The sequence below is a fragment of the Leuciscus leuciscus genome (genome assembly GCF_965113295.1).
Source record: "Leuciscus leuciscus genome assembly, chromosome: 7".
Taxonomy (NCBI): domain Eukaryota; kingdom Metazoa; phylum Chordata; class Actinopteri; order Cypriniformes; family Leuciscidae; genus Leuciscus; species Leuciscus leuciscus.
Window position 1 is genome coordinate 10,272,900 of NC_138731.1, and position 22,018 is coordinate 10,294,917.

The 22,018-nt window shown below is 40.6% G+C and overlaps 1 protein-coding gene and 1 long non-coding RNA gene across 3 annotated transcripts in view; one reads left to right on the forward strand and one right to left on the reverse strand.

Annotated features, from left to right (window-relative positions):
- Nucleotides 1–1,090: 1,090 nt before the first annotated feature.
- On the reverse strand, nt 1,091–3,625 carry sp9 (sp9 transcription factor). The gene is made up of 2 exons (XM_082176213.1): nt 3,524–3,625; nt 1,091–2,928 (listed from the first exon to the last, which is right to left on the reverse strand). The coding sequence occupies exons 1-2, from the start codon at nt 3,542–3,544 to the stop codon at nt 1,630–1,632; spliced, it is 1,320 nt and encodes a 439-aa protein (XP_082032339.1). The 5' UTR covers nt 3,545–3,625; the 3' UTR covers nt 1,091–1,629.
- A 164-nt stretch (nt 3,626–3,789) lies between these two features.
- The window catches only part of LOC309503541, a 44,387-nt gene continuing 26,158 nt past the window's right edge, over nt 3,790–22,018 (forward strand). Inside the window, exons 1-3 of one of the 2 annotated variants that reach the window (XR_014207709.1) lie at nt 3,790–3,926; nt 4,309–4,376; nt 9,648–9,799. This is a non-coding gene — a long non-coding RNA (uncharacterized lncRNA). The remainder of the gene's footprint in view (nt 3,927–4,308; nt 4,377–9,647; nt 9,800–22,018) is intronic. The other variant, XR_014207710.1, reaches the window with a different exon arrangement.

Consider the following 22,018-nt stretch of genomic DNA (forward strand, 5'->3'; position numbering starts at 1 on the left):
AATTGCGTTTGGGTGTATTTGTCTATTTTTAAACCCTGGATAGCTATTTGACCACTACATTTTACAGTTTAATGATTTATAAACTATGCATATGTTTTTATTCGTTATTTGCAAAATGTTATCAGTTTTTCACGAGGTCGTTAAATGATAATGGGCCATTTTCTATTTGTGTATTTTTTTTTTTTTTTTTAATAGGCTGCGGCCACCAGCACACAAAAGGAAATGAAAATAATTTTAGTCTATTGCCTTCTGGTCAATTTACCTTGTAGCACAGAAAGCTAACGAGTTCCCAGGCAGGGCTCGAGCTGTAATTATTCCGCCGGGTTTTGTGGGATCGGACGCTGCACTGGATAAACACAAAGAAGTCAGAGAGCATCCTTGAACCTTTTCAGTACAGGGCCACTGATATTCAAATAACAGCCAGGGACCATTTGACTGCGAGAGCATTTTAAATTCAGCATTTGCATAAGGCCTCTCCCAATTTCCCCCTTTCAAAAGTGGCACCCAGAAAAGGCAAGAAAAAAGAAAGAGGAAAAAAAAAAAACTGTTCCCATAACACCAAATCAAGAGTAGCGTTTTATAAAAGCTAAACGATGCTTTATGCCTTCAGCCCTCTCTTCGATGGACATTTTCCGTTTGACATGCAAATTTAAGCAGTTAATTTGAGCAATTCAAATAAATATTCAGAGGCCCTTTGTCACTGAATCCCCTCGGAAAATGTGCGATAAAGAGCTGCTGAACAAATGATGTCTCGGAGAGTAATTAGATATTTGATAAGACACGAATCCCTAATCGCCAATACAAGACACATGGGGCTGCGATGTGCTCCAAGTCATAATTAATACTATTTAACAAGATATTCATTTGGACAAAAATGCCTTTCTGGGGAATTGACTATTGATTTATCCCAATGGGACAAAAAAAAAAAAAAAAAAGTCTACATTAGCCTACCGATATTTATTTTCCTCCCCCCCAAAAAAATGTAAATATATATTCGTGATAATTATGCGCAGTCTGCACGGTTTCTATTTAGACTAGCATTTGGAATCAAATAATTTTGATGAAAACATTTGCATCAGACAACCCAAGCTTTAGATTTTAAATCCCTTTAATTACAAAATGAAAGCCTTATAAGCGTGACTTTATACAATTAAACATTTATATATTTTGAGCAAGGTAAAGGAAAGGTTAAATGAATTTTAAATAGCTGTGTAACATACATACTTGACATCCACAAAGTGCGTCGAAAGGAAAGAAAAAATTCCCTGAATTTCAGGATCCACCACAAAACAATCATAACATTTACAGGAGGAAAAAAAAAAATAACATGTTATTTTTTGTGGATATATGTACACATTTAGCTCAACCGGCGGCCGTGGTTATTTTAGTTCCCTCTTTTTGACCAACACTGATTCCACAACAAATGTCCACCGTTAAAACACTGAGGCTTGAAGACTTTATCGTCCTGAAAGCTGAAGCGTTCGTCTGTGCGCAGCAGAAACAGCCAGTGTTCATTTGCTCTTTCCAATGCAAGTCTCGCTCGTTTTTCTAAGAAATGGAGAGTTTGTCGCATACTCCAGTCCAGACCCGTTTCCTTTTCTCGAGGAAAATGCGTTTAGTAAGTCGCGCTCAGGACTCGTGGTGCGGAGACTGGTCTTTGACCGTGACCCGCGGGTTTACCCCGTCTAAAATCAGTTCTGGAGACTCAGACCTGGGGGTCTCCAGGTTGCTGGTGTCGGTGTCGCTGTCGCTGCCCTTTTTGCCTCCGCCTCCAGCGGTGTGTGTTTTGATGTGTTTGCTCAAGTGGTCGCTCCTCATGAAGCGCTTGTTGCACACCGGGCACGCAAACCGCTTCTCCCCCGTGTGAGTGCGCAGGTGCCTCTGGAGCTCGTCGGACCTGGTGAACCGTTTCCCACAAAAGAGCCAGTTGCACACAAATGGCCTCTCGCCAGTGTGCCACCTCAGATGCGCTTTGAGGTGAGACGTTTTCCCGTAGACTTTCCCGCAGCCCGGGATGTGACAGCTATGAAGTCCTTTCCTCCGCAGGCTGGCGCCCGCAGGCCCGAGCCGCTCCGCCTCCTGGCAGTTCGGGCAGTCGCATGTGGCCCGTCCGGAGTATCTCCTTGAGGACCGGGACGAGGTCCCTATCCCCGAGCTGGCGCCTGATATCATCGCGTTAGTGGCCGACGCGTCCGTGTAAGTGGGGATCACAGTTTTGAACCCCTCCTGGGTCAACAGGTGTTGGCTGGTCGACAGGAGGTGGGACGCGGTGGGGCTGATGCCAGTGGAGCTGAACGCGGAGTGCGTGAGGCTCGAGAAGTCCGGATTGTAGCCGCTTAGTTGGGAGTGAATAGCTTGTGGGGTTCCGGAGTGCAGCGAACTTTGCAAAGTGCCGGCCGGGTTTTGAACCTCGAGCCACGAGCCCGGGTTCGTGTGCACGTCCCACCACGTGGACGCCCCGTTGGCCACCTCTCCTGAGATAGTGGAGTGAAACCCGGACTTGTACCATGATTCATACGGGTGCGCCATGCCGACCCGCGGATAAAGAGTCTCTGCTGAGGAGTGAACTTTGGAAATGAAGGCGGACTGTCCCGAGTCCTGCGAGGAAACGCTCGCCGTGTTGGAGAACAAGCTGCTGTATTCTGCGGAGAAGGCGGAGGAGGTTGGCGAGGTCGAGGCCAGGCAGAAAGCGCTGTTGCCGGTGCCGGTGCTGCTCGTTAGTCCGGAGCTGCTTCGGCTTGTGGCGACGGTGAATCCGGGCAGGCTGGAGCCCAAGTTGCAGCTCGACGAGGATCTTTTCCAGGGATGAAATCCGCCTTTGGAGAACGCGCTGGAGTCGGGGAGAGTCGTGAGGGGACTGGTGTTGCCAATTTTGTTGCAGGTTGCAGCCAGCATCGCTAAAGGGGTAGTTCCAAACCTCGGCTCTTCCTGTTTGGATGAAAAGTTTATGCTATTTACTAGACTGTACAACATAGTTGGGGTGTTTTGAAAAGCAAACAAGTCTAAAGCATTCGCAAGAATACAACCAAAACATGAAAATTTGCTGCTTCGCTTGGGAATATTTCCTACAAGTTTTCAAATAAGTTGTCATGTTTTAAAAAGGCCATTAAAAAATAATTTCACGTTTAAATTATTGCAGTATTGTTATTTTTATTTAAAAAATAAGCAATGCACTCCTACAAATTTCATTGTTTGCATATTATAATTTTCCCCCCCCTGAAAATTCTTTGACTGAACAGGGTTTTCGAGTTTTCAACTGTTTAATTTTCGCCTCTTCAAATCAGCGCGTTGCTTTTCAGCATTCTTTAAAGCACTGGTACTAATAAATCTAAACAATTAAAAAATATATATTTTTGAAATGTAAAAAGTTCTCTTTTGGCATTATTATTATTATTTTTCGAATGTAAATAAAAGTCATTGAAAAGTTTAAAGGCAAGCAAGCTACAATGAAATGTCAATACCAATGGTGAAACTAACCACAAAAAAATGCATCGAATTAAAATACATGTCAATGTTTACTTACCCCAAGTATAGACGTAGCCATATCCAGGGCCTTTCCTAGACAGCTAGTTGAAGAGAACAATGAGTGAGTGTTCCAGTGTGACTGAGGGACAGCGCGCTGAAGCTTTACTCTCTCTACTCGAGTTGTATAGTGAGCGCGTGCTTTGAAGTACAGCTGGCTGCGATACTCAGCCAATCTTAGCGCGCGACGACTCGCGTCCGACCAATGAGCGACGCGACCATGACAGAAATACTAAAGCTGCACGTCAATCAATGACTGGGGTACTGGTCCCACTGTCAAGTAATAAGCCATCAGCTATTTTTCATCATTTTTTATATATATATAACTATGGCCATCAAGGCGTAGTATCTGCACAGACTTTAGCGCTCAGCTCATATTGGTATTTAATAGGCATCCTCCGATGGTAAGTGTATCATCTTGATTTTATGCATGATATCTGTTTCGTGTGTTGATGTGCAAACGGATATCCTTAAAATTCACACGCGTTTTACAACCGTTCGCAGCTTCCATGTGTGATTTCAGGGATGTGTTTATTTTGTAGGTCGTTTTATTGTGATTTGATGTACGGATTAAAGGCATGGCGATATATCTGGTTAGCGTTATTATACAGTGACATTACGCTGCATGTTTTGAGTGCGAAGTCATAAGTAGGATATTATGCAATGTCAGTGTCAGTTTATTTTTCCTTATTTTTATTTTTTTTAATTGAACAATTGTTGGTTATGCTGTAAACTTAGGCTATTGGTGATTCCAAATATTAAAAATATTTCGAACTTTCTTATTAGAACCAGTCACTGAAATGCAAGAATACATAGATGAAGAGGACGGAGGGGCACCACTGATCTCACAACAGGTGTGTTAGACTTTTATTGTGTGTGTGTGTGTGTGTGTGTGTGTGTGTGTGTGTGTGTGTGTGTGTGTGTGTGTGTGTGTGTGTGTGTGAGAGAGAGAGAGAGAGAGAGGGATGGATATGGGGGCTCAGGTTAGAGTTTGCGTGTGCGCGCGCTCACCCTCGCGCTTCCTTTAAATACCTTCAGCGAGCACATGACTCAAAAATCCTTAAAAAAGTGGACTAATTTTTTTTTATTATTTTTTTTATTTACTTCAAATAGAAATGCTCAATGCAAAGTTCGAGCGCTAAATGACAGCCTATAGCCTATAACTTTTAATATAACATATATTTTGGATTAAAAAAAATATATATATATATACAAAAATTAATAATTTTTTATTATCCCCTCAAAATTCTCTTACCCCTCAAAATTCTTTTCTTTTTTTAATATATAAAGATCAATGCATTATAGCAGCGTGTTGCGCTGCTTGTTAAAACATTTAAGGGTAATGACATAATGTAACAATGGCCTGCTTTGGAGTGAATCGCCTCCTTTTAAAAGTTAAAGCAATTTTCTTGAGAATGGCCCCGCCGAAACGCTGTGCATTACAGTATTCAAAATGACCAAATAATGCTCCATTATAGCGGCTGAACGCTGCCAGTCAGGCTGGATGCAATTTACTCCAAAGCGCTTCGCTTTAAATTCCCTCCTATGGAGAGAGCTAGGGAATATAAAACAATTTATTCAAATCCAAGTGGTGGAGTCTCGAAAATCGCTTGATTTCCGCAATCACTGCAAATTGACGGAGGAACAATTAACACTATTAAACGTCTGTTCAGCATAAACAAATTGGCCTGAGGCGCAGAGAGAGGTTTAGGTTACAGATTTAGATGTGTATGTATGTACTGCTGCTGAAAATGAAATAAAATTGCTTTTATACTGATGTACATTTCTTAACAGTTCGGGCGCAATATGAGACGCGGATGAAAACAGATAATTACTACTCGCAATTAATATATATTCACTTTGAGGAGTTTCTATTAATTGAGGATTGATTACCCCTGACAGCTGTTAAATAGGCCAAGAGTATAAAGACGCATTTTATAATGAAGAGAGGACGGAAATAAACATCAATATTTAAAATTAAAATAGCTTTTTGTTATTTGCTGAACCCACATTTATTTTTTAGAAGAAAAAAAAAAAAGAACAAATTATGAGATGTAAGTTAAACCACTCTATAGGCTACCATAATGCATGATATCATAAGGCTATATTTTTAACTTACCGGACTTATTTGAATTAAAAAACACAGTCCGGCTTGTGCCTTGCAAGCCCTTTTCTGTGGTAATTAGGAGCCTATTACAAGTCATTAGATTGATCAATGTACCTTAAACAATGTGAGTGATTTATTTGGTAAGAACAAAACGCCGTGCATCTATTGTCTTGAGACTGAGTGACGATATGCATCCATCAAAGCGTTAAACAACACAAGATGAATGATTAATCCGGACCTATTCATTAGAAGGGTCTGGCCCGCTCCAAAACCCCTGTATTGGTACAGAGAGAGAGAGAGAGAGAGAGAGAGAGAGAGAGAGAGAGAGAGAGAGAGGGCTTTTCACAGGAGAGAATTTTTGTCGGTTGCCGCTGGGATTAATTTGTCCCCACCCTTAAGAGGAAAAGCGCATTTGTGGATAATTAACTAATCTGGCTCATTTTAAATCCCTCTCTACTACAGGTCCTTCACTTGATCACCCCAAACAGGCTGGTTTCCCCCCCTCGAACAATTCAAAGAGAGTCAAAACAAATATTAACTCACATATCAGTTGCTTTTTGCAAATATAGTGTCATTGCTCGAGGCACCTTGCAGGTCACCATGTCCTGTGTTTCACTTCATGATTTTGACAGTCAAACACACGCTTGTTATGTCCGGTGACAGGTTCAAGCATGTTTAATGAGCTCACCGTGGATATAAGGAATAAGTCTTCATCTAATGCGCGCGCAACAGCAGCATAACTGTGTTATGTTTTAATAAACCCGTAAGGGCACGGGGTTTTGTGTGATTGGTGGCGCAAAACAAAGCGCAGTGAGGAGAGAATTATTTGTGCTTTCCATAAAGCACTACAGTTTCTACTCAATTATTTATTATTATTTTTGTTGTTGTTGTTAGATTTGGAAACATGGAAGACAGATGGAATAAGGGAATGAGATAGTGTTTTTTTATTTGTATTTTTTTTATTTTTGCAAATGTATTCAGCCTAATAAATTCGCTAATTCATATCACACATAAATGTGGACATTGTTTTTACGCAGACGTGGAAGCGCAGGTCGCCGCGTAATGTGGCAACATTCAGAAGTAAACCCGCAATTCACCTGAAAGTCCAATTTTACGACATGACAGCTTTGAATATAGTTTCTGAAACTGCGCAATTAAACCAATAAAAAAAAGTCGCGAATTAAACACTTGTCAAATCGTTCATAACAGCTTTAGTTGATGTCCAGTGTCATGTGCATGTTACGGGCCCGCAGTTCTCTCTCTCTCTCTCTCTCTCTCTCTCTCTCTCTCTCTCTCTCTCTCTCTCTCTCTCTCTCTCTCTCTCTCTCTCTCTCTCTCTGCATCATCCAGCGTTATTTCATCTAAGAAACAGGAGGAATAGATCATTAGGGTTACAGCCTTTTGTGACCATTCCAGTTTGCAAACATGCCGATCTTATCCGTGCGCATTATGATTTCATTATTCCTAGTGTTTTGCTGGTATAGACAGGACCCTGTGGTGGATCTGTCTGCGAGCAGGTCATGGCGAGTGATGTCGTGTTTGTGCTTAAGTGGCCGGTGAATGTTATCTGCTATTCTCCGCGTGTCACAATAGAGCAACAGTGACACTGCGCACATTAATGCATGACTACTTCGAAATTTGCATGTGTATGTCATGTGCTCTCTCTCTCTCTCTCTCTCTCTCTCTCTCTCTCTCTCTCTCTCTCTCTCTCTCTCTCTCTCTCTCTCTCTAGGCGTTTGTTAACGTTTCCTATTGTTCCGTCTTGGAATATTTAAAATTATCATGCAATTTTCTCCACGTGATTTTATTTCAGTATATTATTTTATAAATTCGATTACATTATCGTTATTTCTTAAAAAAAAGTCTTAATTCTTCACAGAAAAAAACTATAATTTAATTTATTTGTGTTTATTCAAAGGTTACATTTGTATTTTTATTACAGGAAAAGAAAACGCACATGGTTATTGTTTAAGCCTCTGTAAGCATGTTTAGGTCGTGTTCCCCGTGTTTCTCAGACGCAAATGTGTGTGTTATTGCACACTCATTCCCTGTCATGTCTGTGGCGCGCGCAGGATCCAGCTCAGATAAACACTCGCGCCAACAGGTGCTTAGTGAAAAATCCCTCGATTCACGTCGATCCACGGCTCAAACTCTACACGACGAGGCTCTCGTGTGTAATTTGTGGCTCAGAGGGATGGTGTGTGTGTGAGGAAGCTCTGGTCCACCACTGCTCATCTCTGCTGTAACCGTGTGACTGACGGCTCTGTCCAATTGCGTTTGGACTCGTCGGATATCTCATGATGCGCGCGACTAATCACACCAATAGAAAGAAAGAAGCTGATTATATTAAATAGATTTAACGTAGCTGTTTACAAAAACGGTATTAACATAACTACATGGCACTATCATGATGCTGATAGGCTACTATAAAGCCAGTACAATTGAAATACCATGAAGATGGCAGTGAAACATGCTGTCGCTATATCACAGTGACATGGTATTACCAATGAAATAGTACAAACATGTTAAAACTATATATATTTGTTTTTCTTTAAGGTTACTTTCAAAGTACCATATCAATTATGTAAATGGTATTCACTCAGAATCATAGTGTTTCCACCTGAAACAATGAACCATGGTCCAATAGTACTTCATTTACAAGGGGATCTCTCTCTCTCTCTCTCTCTCTCTCTCTCTCTCTCTCTCTCTCTCTCTCTCTCTCTCTCTCTCTCTCTCTCTCTCTCTACATATACACATACATCATAACATACTTTATAGATCCAGAGTCAAATTAAGTACTGGTTGTGTGTGTGTGTGTGTCCTGGTAAACTCTACATTATAGGGACAAAATGTCCCCACAAAGATGGCAATATCTGAAATCCCTGTGGGACATTTTTTGGTCCCTGTGAAGAAAACTGTGTAAATCAGATGTTTTGTGAAAATGTAAAAATGCAGAAAGTTTTGTGTGATGGGCAGGTTTAGGGGTCGGGTTAGTGTGTGTGTGTGTGTGTGTGATGGGTAGGTTTAGGGGTCGGGTTAGTGTGTGTGTGTGTGTGTGTGTGTGTGTGTGTGTGTGTGTGTAAATGGGTAGGTTTAGGGGTGGGGGTGTGTGTGTGTGTGTGTGTGTGTGTGATGGGTAGGTTTAGGGGTCGGGTTAGTGTGTGTGTGTGTGTGTGTGTGTGTGTGTGTGTGTGTGTGTGTGTGATGGGTAGGTTTAGGGGTCAGGTTAGTGTGTGTGTGATGGGTAGGTTTAGGGGTCGGGTTAGTGTGTGTGATGGGTAGGTTTAGGGGTCGGGTTAGTGTAAGGAGAGAGAACATACAGATTGTACAGTATAAAAATCATTATGTCTATGGAAAGTCAGCATAAAACATGAAAACAACGTGTGTGTGTGTGTGTGTGTGTGTGAGTGAGTGTGTGTGTGTGAGTGTGTGTGTACACTGACAGACTGTATGTTGTTATGAGAGAGGACATGGCTATCAGAAATAATTTCATCTTGAGCAAGTCCAAGCAGATTTGATGGCCCTTCCAGTGTTTTATTCAGCTGTTTACCGAGAGGTTTCTTCTGTACTTTAGAGGTCACTCTTAAAGTGCCCTTGAATTATATTCTGCCGTCAGATTGGGAGTGTTATTCTGGGCAGTGAAAGACCTCGCTCGATCCCTGTATGTCATCAATCTAAAGCAATTTCAGCCCTATTGGTTCTTGAGTCATTGTCATTCCCAGCAGCAGGTGAGGTGAGGCACTGGTCCCAGAGCGAAGGACTCTTCATCCCACTCAACATGGGGCCGCTGAAACAGTTTACCCCTGAATCCCAAATCCAACAGATCTATTATGGGATTAAAGGCCTTGTTATCAGGCTTTGTGCTGGAATAATAGCAGAGTATCTTTTAAATTCAGATCATCCAATATATATGATTTTTCCTTTGGATTTGAGACGATGTGAGCGTGTTCTTTAATGTTTACACGGGTCTGATCGAGTCATGACCGCTGTGTGTGTGTGTGTGTGTGTCTATTTTCAGGAAGTCAGCTCGACACAACCGCGTGCGGCATCTCAAGGCTTCCTCTTCCACATCACTGAACCAGATAAAAACACTGAATTCAGGCACCGCTGACGCTGCCGTTTGCCCTCGCAACACACACACACACATACACACATACACACACCTGCCAGGTATGGGGTTCGTCTGTCTCACACTGTGTGTGTGTCTGTCTGTCTGTATCTGCTGAAAGCTTTCTTTCTGCACCAGACACAGTCAATTAAGGTGCAAGAATGAATATATATATAAAAGAAATGATGTGTGTGTGTGTGTGTGTGTGTGTGTGTGTACACACATATTGTATGTATATTTATACACACGCACGCATATGTATTACACACATATATTATAGAAATACAAACTTTTATGTTAGATTTTGATGTTTTATGTTCAGAATCGTGAAAAGAAGAGAAAAGAAAAGAAAAAGGATTAGTCTAAAAGTTATTTTGTTATATTGATAACCTCATTTTATTTTCCAGCATTGCGTTTCTTTAAGATATATATATATATATATATATATATATATATATATATATATATATATATATATATATTTATTTATATTTACATTGGCTCTAGAAATGATTTAGACAGTTCATGACAATAACTACAGGCATGTTCCCCTAATGTTTGACAACCAGAAAGTGCCCACATACTTTTTATATGAACAGTAAGTCTGTTTTATAATATGGAACCTAACAGAATTGTTTATATGTATTTTGCTTGATATGCGTGCTTTTAAGTGCTATATTAATTTAAAAATGAATGCTGCATGGTTTGATATTTTGTATTGAATGCAATGGCATTCACATTTAAATGCCTTAAATGTCGAATTTTAGTTATTTTTTATTTCATTTTTATTTTTCCCGGACTCAGCAGTGGTTGATATTGTGATCCAGATTCTTGTCTTAGTTTTCTCTAATGGTTTTGCTGTCGGGGTGTGTAGGATGTATATAATGTATGGCTTTTTTTTTCTGTCAAGGAGGTGTGTGTGGTATGTAAAGGCTTCCTGTCACGCACTAGTTTTATGTTGGGCATTGAGTCATGAGCGCTAGCGTCTGTCTGGCCAGGTCGGGACGGGACCGCACCTGTTTCTTCTCACACACGTTTACCTCAGCAACCATGAGCAATGCAATGACTTTGTCATGGTAATTACTCAATCGCAGCAGTGTGCAGAAATACATCCACAAAAGAGCTCACACACGCTGGCTTAACATGTTGCTTAACACGAAATCACAACGGCTGGCATGATTCAGAGAGTGTAGTTTTGGTCAGAAAGATATTTGCACCATGACAGAGACAGATTAAACATCTAAAACACATAGAGCAAACTTTCTTCTGCTAGTCATAAAGTAGGTACATTTCAGTCAAGCTATTTTTGTTCTTTAGTTAGCTACACAACAAGCTACTAACAAAAAGAAATTGAAGGTAAAAGTAAAGGAACTATCAAATTACATAACATTATAAATATCTTTATTGTCACTTTTGATCAACTTAATGTATCCTTGCTGAATAAAAGTATACTTTTTTTATTCTTTTTTAATTCTTGACCCCAAACCTTTTGATAGCTATGTTTAGTCAGCTATGCTCCCTTTAAAAACATATAGTTAAAATGAAAGATTAAGTGAAGTAGATGATGTCAGCTGAGCAGTAACATGTTTGGGAAGCTATTTCCCATATGGGATCCGAAGTTCTAAAACTCTTACATTTTTTTATGATTCACATCATGCGATTTTATACGAAATCGCCACCTCGTACAATAGTTGCGTTTTCTCGTGAGATCGAGTTAAAATTTCTGTAAAAATCTAGTTTTGTCAGCTTTTAGAGTAAAAATGGTCGATAGCACACATACATCTCAGAGACGTCTATCTGATGTGTGTTTTCATCTGAAATATGTCTTTTCAGAGCGTTTGCCGCGATACGTCTCTAAGACGTTTCCTGTCAGATGTTATATAGACATTAAGAAGATGTCTTGAAGACGTTTATGATTTAGATGTAAAACTGCTTTTTTTTTTCTTTTTTTTACATGCATTCTAAGTATGTTTATCAGATGTTTGTACACAACAGATGTTTTCCAGATGAATCTCGGAGATGTACATGGTTAAAGACACGGACTATAAGCCACCAAACTTCAATTTGAGTTTAATATGATCCTGAATGCTAGTCAGAGAGCTGGTCACTAACAACAGCATAATAAATAGAGCATTCCCATGAAGATTCCCAGACTAAAACCATCTTCTCCAAAAAGATCAATATCTTTGAAAGGCAACCCTCAATGTTTAAATGCTGAACATGAAAACCGTGTTGTTTAACTGCCAATAATGAAATCCAAGAGGAGAATTCAGCCCGGCTTGGCTTTGATATGCTCTTAACTGCATTTCTTTATCTTCATTAAGAGGCTGACATTCACAACAGCTTAAAGACAAACTGTTTGTCTCTGCCTTATTATAGCGACTAACTACAAACTGTCATCTGGCGTCGTCGGAGCGGTCCACACTCAATGCTTATCACATGTCATCTCTGCGTGGCAGCACAGAAATTACGCTCCTCTCATGTTTCTTTTGTGCTCTCGACATCGTCTTTGTCTTACACAATTAAGGTGTTACACGGTAGAATAATTTAAATTGCCGGCACTAAAATGGAGACGGAGGCTCTTTTTAAAAATAGCAGAATTTGTTTACTGATTGTATGCAGCTATTGACTTTCCCATTACAGGAGAAGAGCTCAGATTAGTGGATGTGGTGTTTGCCGTGAGAGAGAGAGGCGGATGGGGACAGGGTTACAATACCGAGCATTTATCCTTATTGTTGAGTGGATCTCTTCGCTCGGCATTACCGCTGGACACGGGAATAGAGGTGTCATGGCCTTTTTCTCCTGATAGATGCTCAACAGCTCTTGTGAGATGAGACAGCCTTACCTTTGGAAACTCTCTGGCTCATGTCACGTGTGAGCTTTTCATATTTGACATGGCCAATGCACAGTTGTGTGTCTCGTGTTCGCCTCAGACTGCAGGTGAAAACTATTATTCCGGAGCCGTGTGTAATGTTTTCCTCGCATATATCCAGCAGAGAGGAATGCAGATGTGCAGTCATGAGTCTATATGCTGTAATTAGTGTGTATGTGAAGCATGTTGTTTCTTGAGGTTAACCGACTTTTCGTTTGACACTGTGGTCTCCAACAAGAAAGCACTCAAATAACAATACCACTGTCTGAAAGGAAAACGGTCTTCGTTTGAATGCATGTAAATGTGTAATGGCAGTATCATCGTGCGCAAGTGCAGTGGGAGGTTTGCAGGAGGAAAGGCTTCTCTCTCTGTTGAGTTTCTCGTGTGATCCTGAAGGTGTCTTTACACTGCCAGGTTAAGACAGGTCTGTGGTGACTCCAAATCCTCTGTACAATTCCCCAATTAGTCTTGAGGAAGTTACTTTAAGCTGTAGCTTGTCAAAAAGTTGTTAGCTACATCACAAGCTCTGCTAAAAAAAAGTACCTACCTTGTTAACAGGGAACGTTCTCAGAACTTTCTCTCAAAGTTATCAACAATGTTCTTCCAGTAACATTAATAAGAATGTTCATTCAAAGTTATTTGGTCTTTAAAGTTTTTTTTTTTTTTAGCTTAATTTACCTTAACTGAACAGCTTCGGAGCCATTGGAATGGTTATATGACTTTTTTCGTGTTGAATGGTGGACTTCTCGCACCCCCCTAGCGCCTTTGAGCGGAAAAACCATCCTTGCAACTTTGGGCCGGCGGGATATCAGGTCTCGCGATGTAACAAATTGCTTTACGGCACTGCAGACATACACTATCTAAACATTTATATGCTAGCCTTCTGTGTATCATACATATCTCAGTGGACATGGCTCCGTGCGTTCGCCGGCTTCTTTGAAAACAAATGCACATGACCAGAGGGAGAAGATGGTAGGAGGGCGAGTCGCCAACGAGTTTTGACGACAGTGTTGTCAAATATCTATTCCGAAGCTGTAGGGGGAGCTCTATAGAGAAACCTGCGAGAAAACAGCGAAGAGATTGCCAAAACTGCATAGCGCCGCTTTGATAATGCTCTTAAAATGTTAGCAAAGAAACATTATTTATTCACTGATCATGGACCCTTCGTCCGACAATTTTTTAAACGTTACTTGTTTCAGAGAACATTCAAAAGTAACATTCCCATAATGCGTGCAGAATTATAAAATGGAATGTTCCTTTAACGTTCACATATCAAAGAAACATTTTTAAAACTGGACGTTTTTTGAATGCACAGAAAAAAAAAACGAAAAATAACGTTTTCATAACCTAATGGGAGCATTAGAAAAACGTTCGTAGAACATATTTTTATTAGCTGAGTAAGTACATCAGTATTTTAAGTGGGTAGCATCTTTTAAAATATAAATCTGTATTAGAAATATATTATCTTGAAGACGTGTGCTTGTGTTATTTTCCTGAACGAACTGATTCACTAAAATGATTCAAATTCCCCATGAGTGTTTGATTAGAACCTTGAAAAGCTGCACATGCAAAACAATATTACCAAAAATAGAGATGTAGCATCTTGTCATGCTAAATTGCTAATCAAAAGCTTGTTACTGGAAAAGCTACTCTGTTTTGTGAAAGCTTGGAGTCCGACCAGCCTTACAGTGCCCAGATCTTTTGAGTTTGCTATAAATTTGTGAAATTGACTTATGTGTAAATGCATTTCTGCTGGCATTAGTAAATACTAGTGCAGTGCCTGTGCAAAATCAGTTTTTGTGTGTGTTTTTAGTAATTGTTGGTTTGGTGTGTTTGAGTGCCCATTGTTACAATTACACAGCAAAAGTTCAGTGACATTTGTGCATGGTAGAAAAAGCAAATACTGAAACTGACATAATGACATACAATAAATATGGAAAATTGAACTACACGATTGAGGGAGCCGGCTACACAGTGAACTCCGAGAAAACGCTACGCTTGAGCAAACAGTTTGTGAATAGGCCACTACAAATGATGGCCGTGAAAGAGACTGTTAGAAAGAGTTAGTTGGTGAATAGCATAGGCTACTATTACACAGTAGCGATAACGTTAAGCGCACCAGAATAAAATATAATATTCAGAAGTAAACAGTGAATAAGCGCGACGATTCAAAGAGCAGGTTACACAGTGAACTCCGAGAAAACGCTACTTAAGCTCCGCTGATTTCTTCGACCCTCTCCGTGTCTGGTCCTGCGCTGTGCTCCCTCAGTGTGTGTGTGTGAGAGGGGGAGTGGCCTCAGTGTCAGTGTGAGAGGGGGAGTGGCCTCAGTGTGTGTGAGAGAGAGGGAGTGGCCTCAGTGTGCAGTGTGAGAGGGGGAGTGGCCTCAGTGTGCAGTTTGAGATGGGAGTGGCCTCAGTGTGCAGTGTGAGAGAGGGAGTGGCCTCAGTGTGTGTGAGAGAGAGGGAGTGGCCTCAGTGTGTGTGTGAGAGGGGGAGTGGCCTCAGTGTGCAGTGTGAGAGGGGGAGTGGCCTCAGTGTGCAGTGTGAGAGAGGGAGTGGCCTCAGTGTGTGTGAGAGAGAGGGAGTGGCCTCAGTGTGTGTGTGAGAGGGGGAGTGGCCTCAGTGTGCAGTGTGAGAGGGGGAGTGGCCTCAGTGTCAGTGTGAGAGGGGGAGTGGCCTCAGTGTGTGTGAGAGAGAGGGAGTGGCCTCAGTGTGTGTGTGAGAGGGGGAGTGGCCTCAGTGTGCAGTGTGAGAGGGGGAGTGGCCTCAGTGTCAGTGTGAGAGGGGGAGTGGCCTCAGTGTGCAGTTTGAGAGGGGGAGTGGCCTCAGTGTGCAGTGTGAGAGGGGGAGTGGCCTCAGTGTGCAGTGTGAGAGAGGGAGTGGCCTCAGTGTGTGTGAGAGAGAGGGAGTGGCCTCAGTGTGTGTGTGAGAGGGGGAGTGGCCTCAGTGTGCAGTGTGAGAGGGGGAGTGGCCTCAGTGTCAGTGTGAGAGGGGGAGTGGCCTCAGTGTGCAGTTTGAGATGGGAGTGGCCTCAGTGTGCAGTGTGAGAGGGGGAGTGGCCTCAGTGTGCAATGTGAGAGGGGGAGTGGCCAGCAGAGCGGCAAAAGCCAATGTGTGCTTCTTTTACCGATATCTTTTGCATTTCTAAGCCACACAACGTCAAACTTGGCACTGCACTTACTCATGCAAGACACCTGTCAAGTTTGAAATCCATCGGAATAATGGTTCGAGAGATATGCGAATAACAGACACACAGACAGACAGAAAGACGTTCCTGTAATTTATAGCTAGATCATGGAGCCACAGTGTAATTTGGCAGTTAGTAGCCCTGCATTGAATACATTGGAGTGGATATACTGATGCATGATGGGTAGAATTCATCTAGCATTATTTCCTGTGATTGTGATTCCTCTGATGAGATATTTATGTCACCTCTTTGGCGTTATACAGATTATCTGCTTTTTTGTGGTGTACAAGAGCTTTCTTATGCAGTGTTTTCAGGTCAAATTACCAAGCCATGTTTTCATCACTGTACTTCACCAAATTTCCTCCACTGCAGATCACTGTTACAAGGCTCATAATTGAACTCTTTCCCCGCCATTGATGTCAATTTCTGGCTTTCCGTGTTTTCACTGTTATTAGGTAGGGGGCGCTATTACACATCTTCTGAAAGAGTACTGAATCTCCTGATCAAAACACATGTGAAGAAGAAGCAGAAACAAGCGATAGCATATGTAATCAGAAGCATATGAAAAATAACACGATCATCAACATTAAACAGCGTATAAATCAAAACTGCCTAATGTTACTGAATGAAATGTCGACCCAGGACGAGCTATAGGACTGTGAAGCTTAGACTCGATGGACTCGATTTACTCCATCTGTGTTTAGATCATCGTTCAATATCCAATCCAGACGCTATTTTCTCAGCTTTTTGCACAAAATGTTGCTTTTATTTTATTTTATAAAACTTACCCACATTCAAGTTTTGATAAAAAAAGAATGCATGAAACTAGAAATGTATTTTTTATTTTTTTAAGCAGAGGGTCTGTTCTTTCTTTTAAAATATTGCATGTTCAGATATTCAGATAATAAAATATTCCGAGGACCATGAAACTTTTGTGAAAATGATAAAAAAAATGCTGGTGCTGGCTGGCAACTTTTCTTTCAAAAACGCTGGCGGCGAAAGAGTTAATTAGGATACAGTTTGGTTCATCAATTTGTTTAATATGTGTTTCCACATATTTATTGTCTAATGACAGGGTTTCTCTTCGCAAACCACAAATCACGGTTGGATCTTCCATTTAGGCAATGAGCTGAATCAGATATCTGTGTAGTTGTTGGACGGTGGATAAAAACTTTAATTTGGGTAAATGTGTGAATATGTATGTGACCAGTAGTTGTGTTTAACACAGGTCACATATGGCTGATGACCTGACCAGCGGGAGGGGAACTGGACATTAATATTGGTTTTGTATGCTGGCCACCATGTGTAATCGGCAAGCATCTCACCATTTCTCATACTTAGGATTACGGGTTTGTGTGATGTGTATAGGTGGGAAGTGTGCTACTTCTTAAGTACTAGGAATTACAGTTTTTGGTGGACCATAAAACATCCTGTAGTCATCAAGCCATATTTAGAGACAGAGACTTGGGCGTCTAAAAAGCCACCTAGCAACCACCCAGAACACCCTAGCAACCGCATATCAATGTCCTTGTAATGCCCCCGCCCACTATGCCCTTATATGGTGTTGGCGTCAAGCACCGCTCACACATGGCCTCCAAACAATGTGAGGCTTCTATACTTAGTCTATTTGTTTCGTCTTGTGTTGAATATTTTAAAGAATAAATGCTCCGGGAGTTCATTGTAATATTGCTGGATTTAACGGCTCCCTTTATGTTTAACCATATCTAGCTCCTTTTTTAAAAATCTCTGTCATAAACAAAGCTCATGAATAGAACTGGAAAACCAGGCCATAAAACAGACACTTTTCTTTTATGAATTTATGGCTCACTGTTTTCACTCGCCATTGTTTTCCTTGAACAGATTCCACTGAGTATAAATGGTTCCTCCACCACTTAACCATTAACAATTTCTGTCTTTGTTTTGTAATTATAGAAATGTTTTATCCAGTGTCAGCAGGGACATGTTTCAACATCCAGGGCTCTTCTTTTTATCTCCTGATTATATGGTAGTGGCAACACGCTTTTTCTTGCATCGAGATGAACGTTTGCCAAATGTGTTCTACATGAAACTGTGCTGTTTAACACAAAAGATTGCCAGAATGTGTGAACGGGTTGTACACACATTCACACCTTACAGCAAAGCAGAAAATCATCTCTATTGATTTGGAGCTCTGTGTAGAAAACTGGTGATCATGATAGGGTTTAGTTGTGTGTGTTACTGGGTCGTGTATTGATGGTTACCATTGTTTTGTGAAACGTCTTGCGAGATTCATTTGCAACATTAAACACTGAGTTCATACTGACATTCAAACACTTTTGCAGGTTATTTCAATGCAGAAATCTTATACAATAACCACCCAAATCCATTCTAACGAGGTGCTAGTTTGACCCTAAGCTAGTCCACCAATTTTAGTGAATTTTAGCGTACGAAAAAGTGTACGTTTAGTTTTTTTCTAATTTTCGTACTTTATCAGAATGGTACGGAACTTGGTAAATGTTGTGTCACTTGCTGTGTGAACACACACACACACACACACACACACAAAAATCACAGACATGATTAAATGGTCCTGAAAAAATAGTCACACCTGCATTGTTCGAATTTCATCTAGTGGAAACGTTTGGTACTGTGCCCAAACAAAATCTTACTGAAAGCTACTTTTTTTTAGATATCAAGCTCAAATTTGAAACACAGCTTGTTTAGATTTATGACTTTGATTTTCTCACAGTTTTAGAGTAAAATGTGTTTTAGAAAATACATATCATATAAAAATGTAAAATTTTATTTTTGTGCATTTTTCATAACAATTAATGTAAAAATTTATAACTTTAAGTTTACTTCTTCAACTTCAGCAATAATCTGCCTAGTGTCGTCTTTGAAAAGAGATCAGACTTAAGTCTGAGCTACAAAGCATTCAAGATTTATGATTTCATTTTCAGGTCCATGCACAAAAAGTAAATAAATGGATTATAACTTCTGCATGAATATAATTTAGTACCATGAAATCCCCTAAAAAACATCAAACTAAAATATAGTACAATAATTTCACTGAAATAAAAAAACTTGAGCAGCACCAGAGGGTTAAATTAAGTCATTCTTATTCTTTTAAGCACAAAGACGCCTCCTTTAAGTGTAAATATTGCTGATAAGTTGCTTCTTATTCACAAAAGTCAGAGCTAATTGCTTGGCGCAATTAATGCTGTGATGTCATCATATTATCATCAGTAATTTACGGAATGAGGGCGAAACGAAGGAGAGGAGTGTTATGGGCTCATATCCAGATGTGTGGTGAAGTCGCGTGAACTTTCAACATTTTAAAGGCTGAATCCCTGAGGTGTGGTGATGCTGCACAGTCTCAGTAAAATATGGCAGATCATAATAATTCTCCACAACCGGCATGCAAGAACTGCACCGTGCAAATGCATCCCGCACACTTTTTTGGTTTGCAGGATTTGCAAGATTTCTTGTGAATCAGGCACTGAAACAACAGCATGTTCACTTTATTTGGAGTCGCACAGAAACTCTTCCCTCAACCTTGGTCGCAGTAATGTGAATCTGATGGGAATTTATCAGAATGGGGTTTATTAGACCATTGAAACATAACCATATTACTGTGTATCATGTAGGAACCATCTGGACAAATCTGAAGTCTTTTTAGAGCATTTTTCTGACATAAGAGGGTGTCAGTCATTCGCTGGGTCTCGCTGTGATAGTCATGGTTGTTTCAAGGGTTTAACCGCTGCTGGCTGTAACCAAACAGAGAGTGTTTTATCAGCGAGTGATTGGAGCCAGGCGGCGGTTGGACTGGAATTGCCGGCTCTTGCAGAGACTTTTTGAAGTACGAGGAAATGTTGCTCAACCTTATACCCTGCAGTATGTGCAGAGATATTTTCTGGTACTCTAATGATTTCAAAAAGACTTGTGTAAACAGTGGATTTATTTTCACTGCGAGCTTCCAAAAACTATTAGAGAGGAGTTTGGGGATCTGAGTGCTGAAAACTGAAGCCTCGTGTTCGGATTGAGCTTCATGGTTCCTCTCCCAGTCAGCCGGGAGAACTGCGGTTTGTCCCTGAGTGTAGAAATCTTCCCATCTCATTTGCCGTAGTCTGGTACACATTACGAGTCTCTTTCCGTGCCGCTGTGTTATTCTTGCTCAAGTCCCGCAGTCAGTAGCCCAAAGCTCCCCTGAGCCTCGCATTTTCACATGGGCTGATCGGCGTTGTTGTGCTTGGCTTCTCTAAACGCACACCTTTTCTAATCGCACCTGCACACGGCTACATATCAAATGCAGCTCTGTGGAAATCACCCAGACTACTGAAAATGAATGTAATGTCCCATTTTGTTTACATAGAGCTGGTATCGAGCCAAACAACGAAAGAGAAAGCCAATGTACTAGATTCGAAACGATTCAATTGCTTCCTGGCTTATAGTCACACCCTGACCTGAGTTTAGTGGTACGTTACCTCAAAATCTTGAATTTCAGCATCTGGCACCTCTGGAGCTGCTGGATGCTGAGCGTATTTCATATTTCATCAAAATATCTCTGGGAGATGCTCTGTGATGTGGTACGAGCCAATACATCAGACATCTGTCCTTATAGCAGGCCACCGGGATTTTACCAAGTTAGACATATTTTGTTGATCCTGGAACAACATTCCTGTCTGAAAATGTAGTCCCTACACTGATTTAACCTATCCTAACCCATAACTAATCCATAAAATCAGAGGGAAATGATACACTGACGGATGAAGCACCTAACCCTGATTGTAAGCCTAAACATAAACTGTAAACTTGTCTCTCGAATCTGATTGGTTGATTGGAATGTTGTTCCAGGATGAACAAAGATATTGATCCAGGAACATGTTGCACTTGGTGAAATCACGTTCACCATCCTGAGCAAGGTAACAATCTGTCCACATGCAATAACCAGTGGGCGTCTCCGATGAGGGAAGACTCTGTTTTTCTGTCATTCGTGCAGTTTTTTTATCTCCCAAGGGCGGATTGAAATGAAGGTTAACAAATGCATGGAAACACGTGGTGATGTAACATGTGTTGTCACGCTGTAATCCAGGCTTTCATTGAGTGCTCATCTTCCTGACCGCCTGATTGAACAGTCAGTTTTGATCTAAAACACTGTTCAGCAATTCAAGACATGTGCAACTGTTCGAGAAAACAGAAATCCGACACTGACAGAAAATAGTCAGTGTTTGTGAAACGGAATAAAAAAAATAAAAAAAATTGAATGTTTTGGTTGAATTCGTGGTGAATTTATACATTTTTGATTTGACCCTCGGCTGTGCGTAACTTAAGCAACTGAAATCATACGAACTCATGCACATTTGCCACCAATTTGGCAAAACATAAAAATAGATTGTGTGTTGATACTGTACTTCAAATCATGCGACTTTGTTGATGTTTGTCCAGTGGGCAATAAAACAGCCAACAAAAATCCCATAGACTCTCAGAAAAAAATGGTAAAAAAAGCTGTCACTGGGACGGTACTATCATTTAGCTACTACTATGTAAGCTTTCGGTACCAATATTTACCTTGTGAGGTAATAACATGCACTCTTTAGGTACAAAGGTGTACTTTTGAAAAGGTACCGCCCCAGTGACAGCTTTTGTAGCCTATACCTCTTTTTCTGACAGTGTAGGAAGAACCTGAGCCGTATCTAAGGACCAGAATAGTGGAGCCTAGTGTTGTAGTCAAAGGTCATCTAAACCGAGACCAAGACCAGCGCGTGTTGAGACCAAGACAAGACCAAGACCAGACCAGCACTCCTCAAATGAGAAATGTCTTATACGTAATCAATAAATACAGTTAGAATAAAAAGAGACTATAGAGCTGCTACCAATCAAATCAGCAGAGGTGGCACAGAAGTTGCATCTGAAATGTTGCACCTGCATCAATTATTATTATTATTATTGTTTTTAAATAACATTTTGAATATAGAAATGTGATGGAAAAATAAAATGATAGTTCTACTTTTAAATATGAAACTGAAATCAAAACACTTAATGAGTCACGGAATCGTTTATTCAACTCTTCAAAGCAGCTGATTCGTTAGGTAACGAAACACGTTGCCGAAATAGCAAAAACTTGTGTCTAAAATGTATGTAATTTAATATTAACTTCTTGTTTGTTGAACATTTGTATGAAATCAATATCACATAAACAGCTCACTTGCTCTTGTGATATTGCTTAATTATATCCTATGTAAT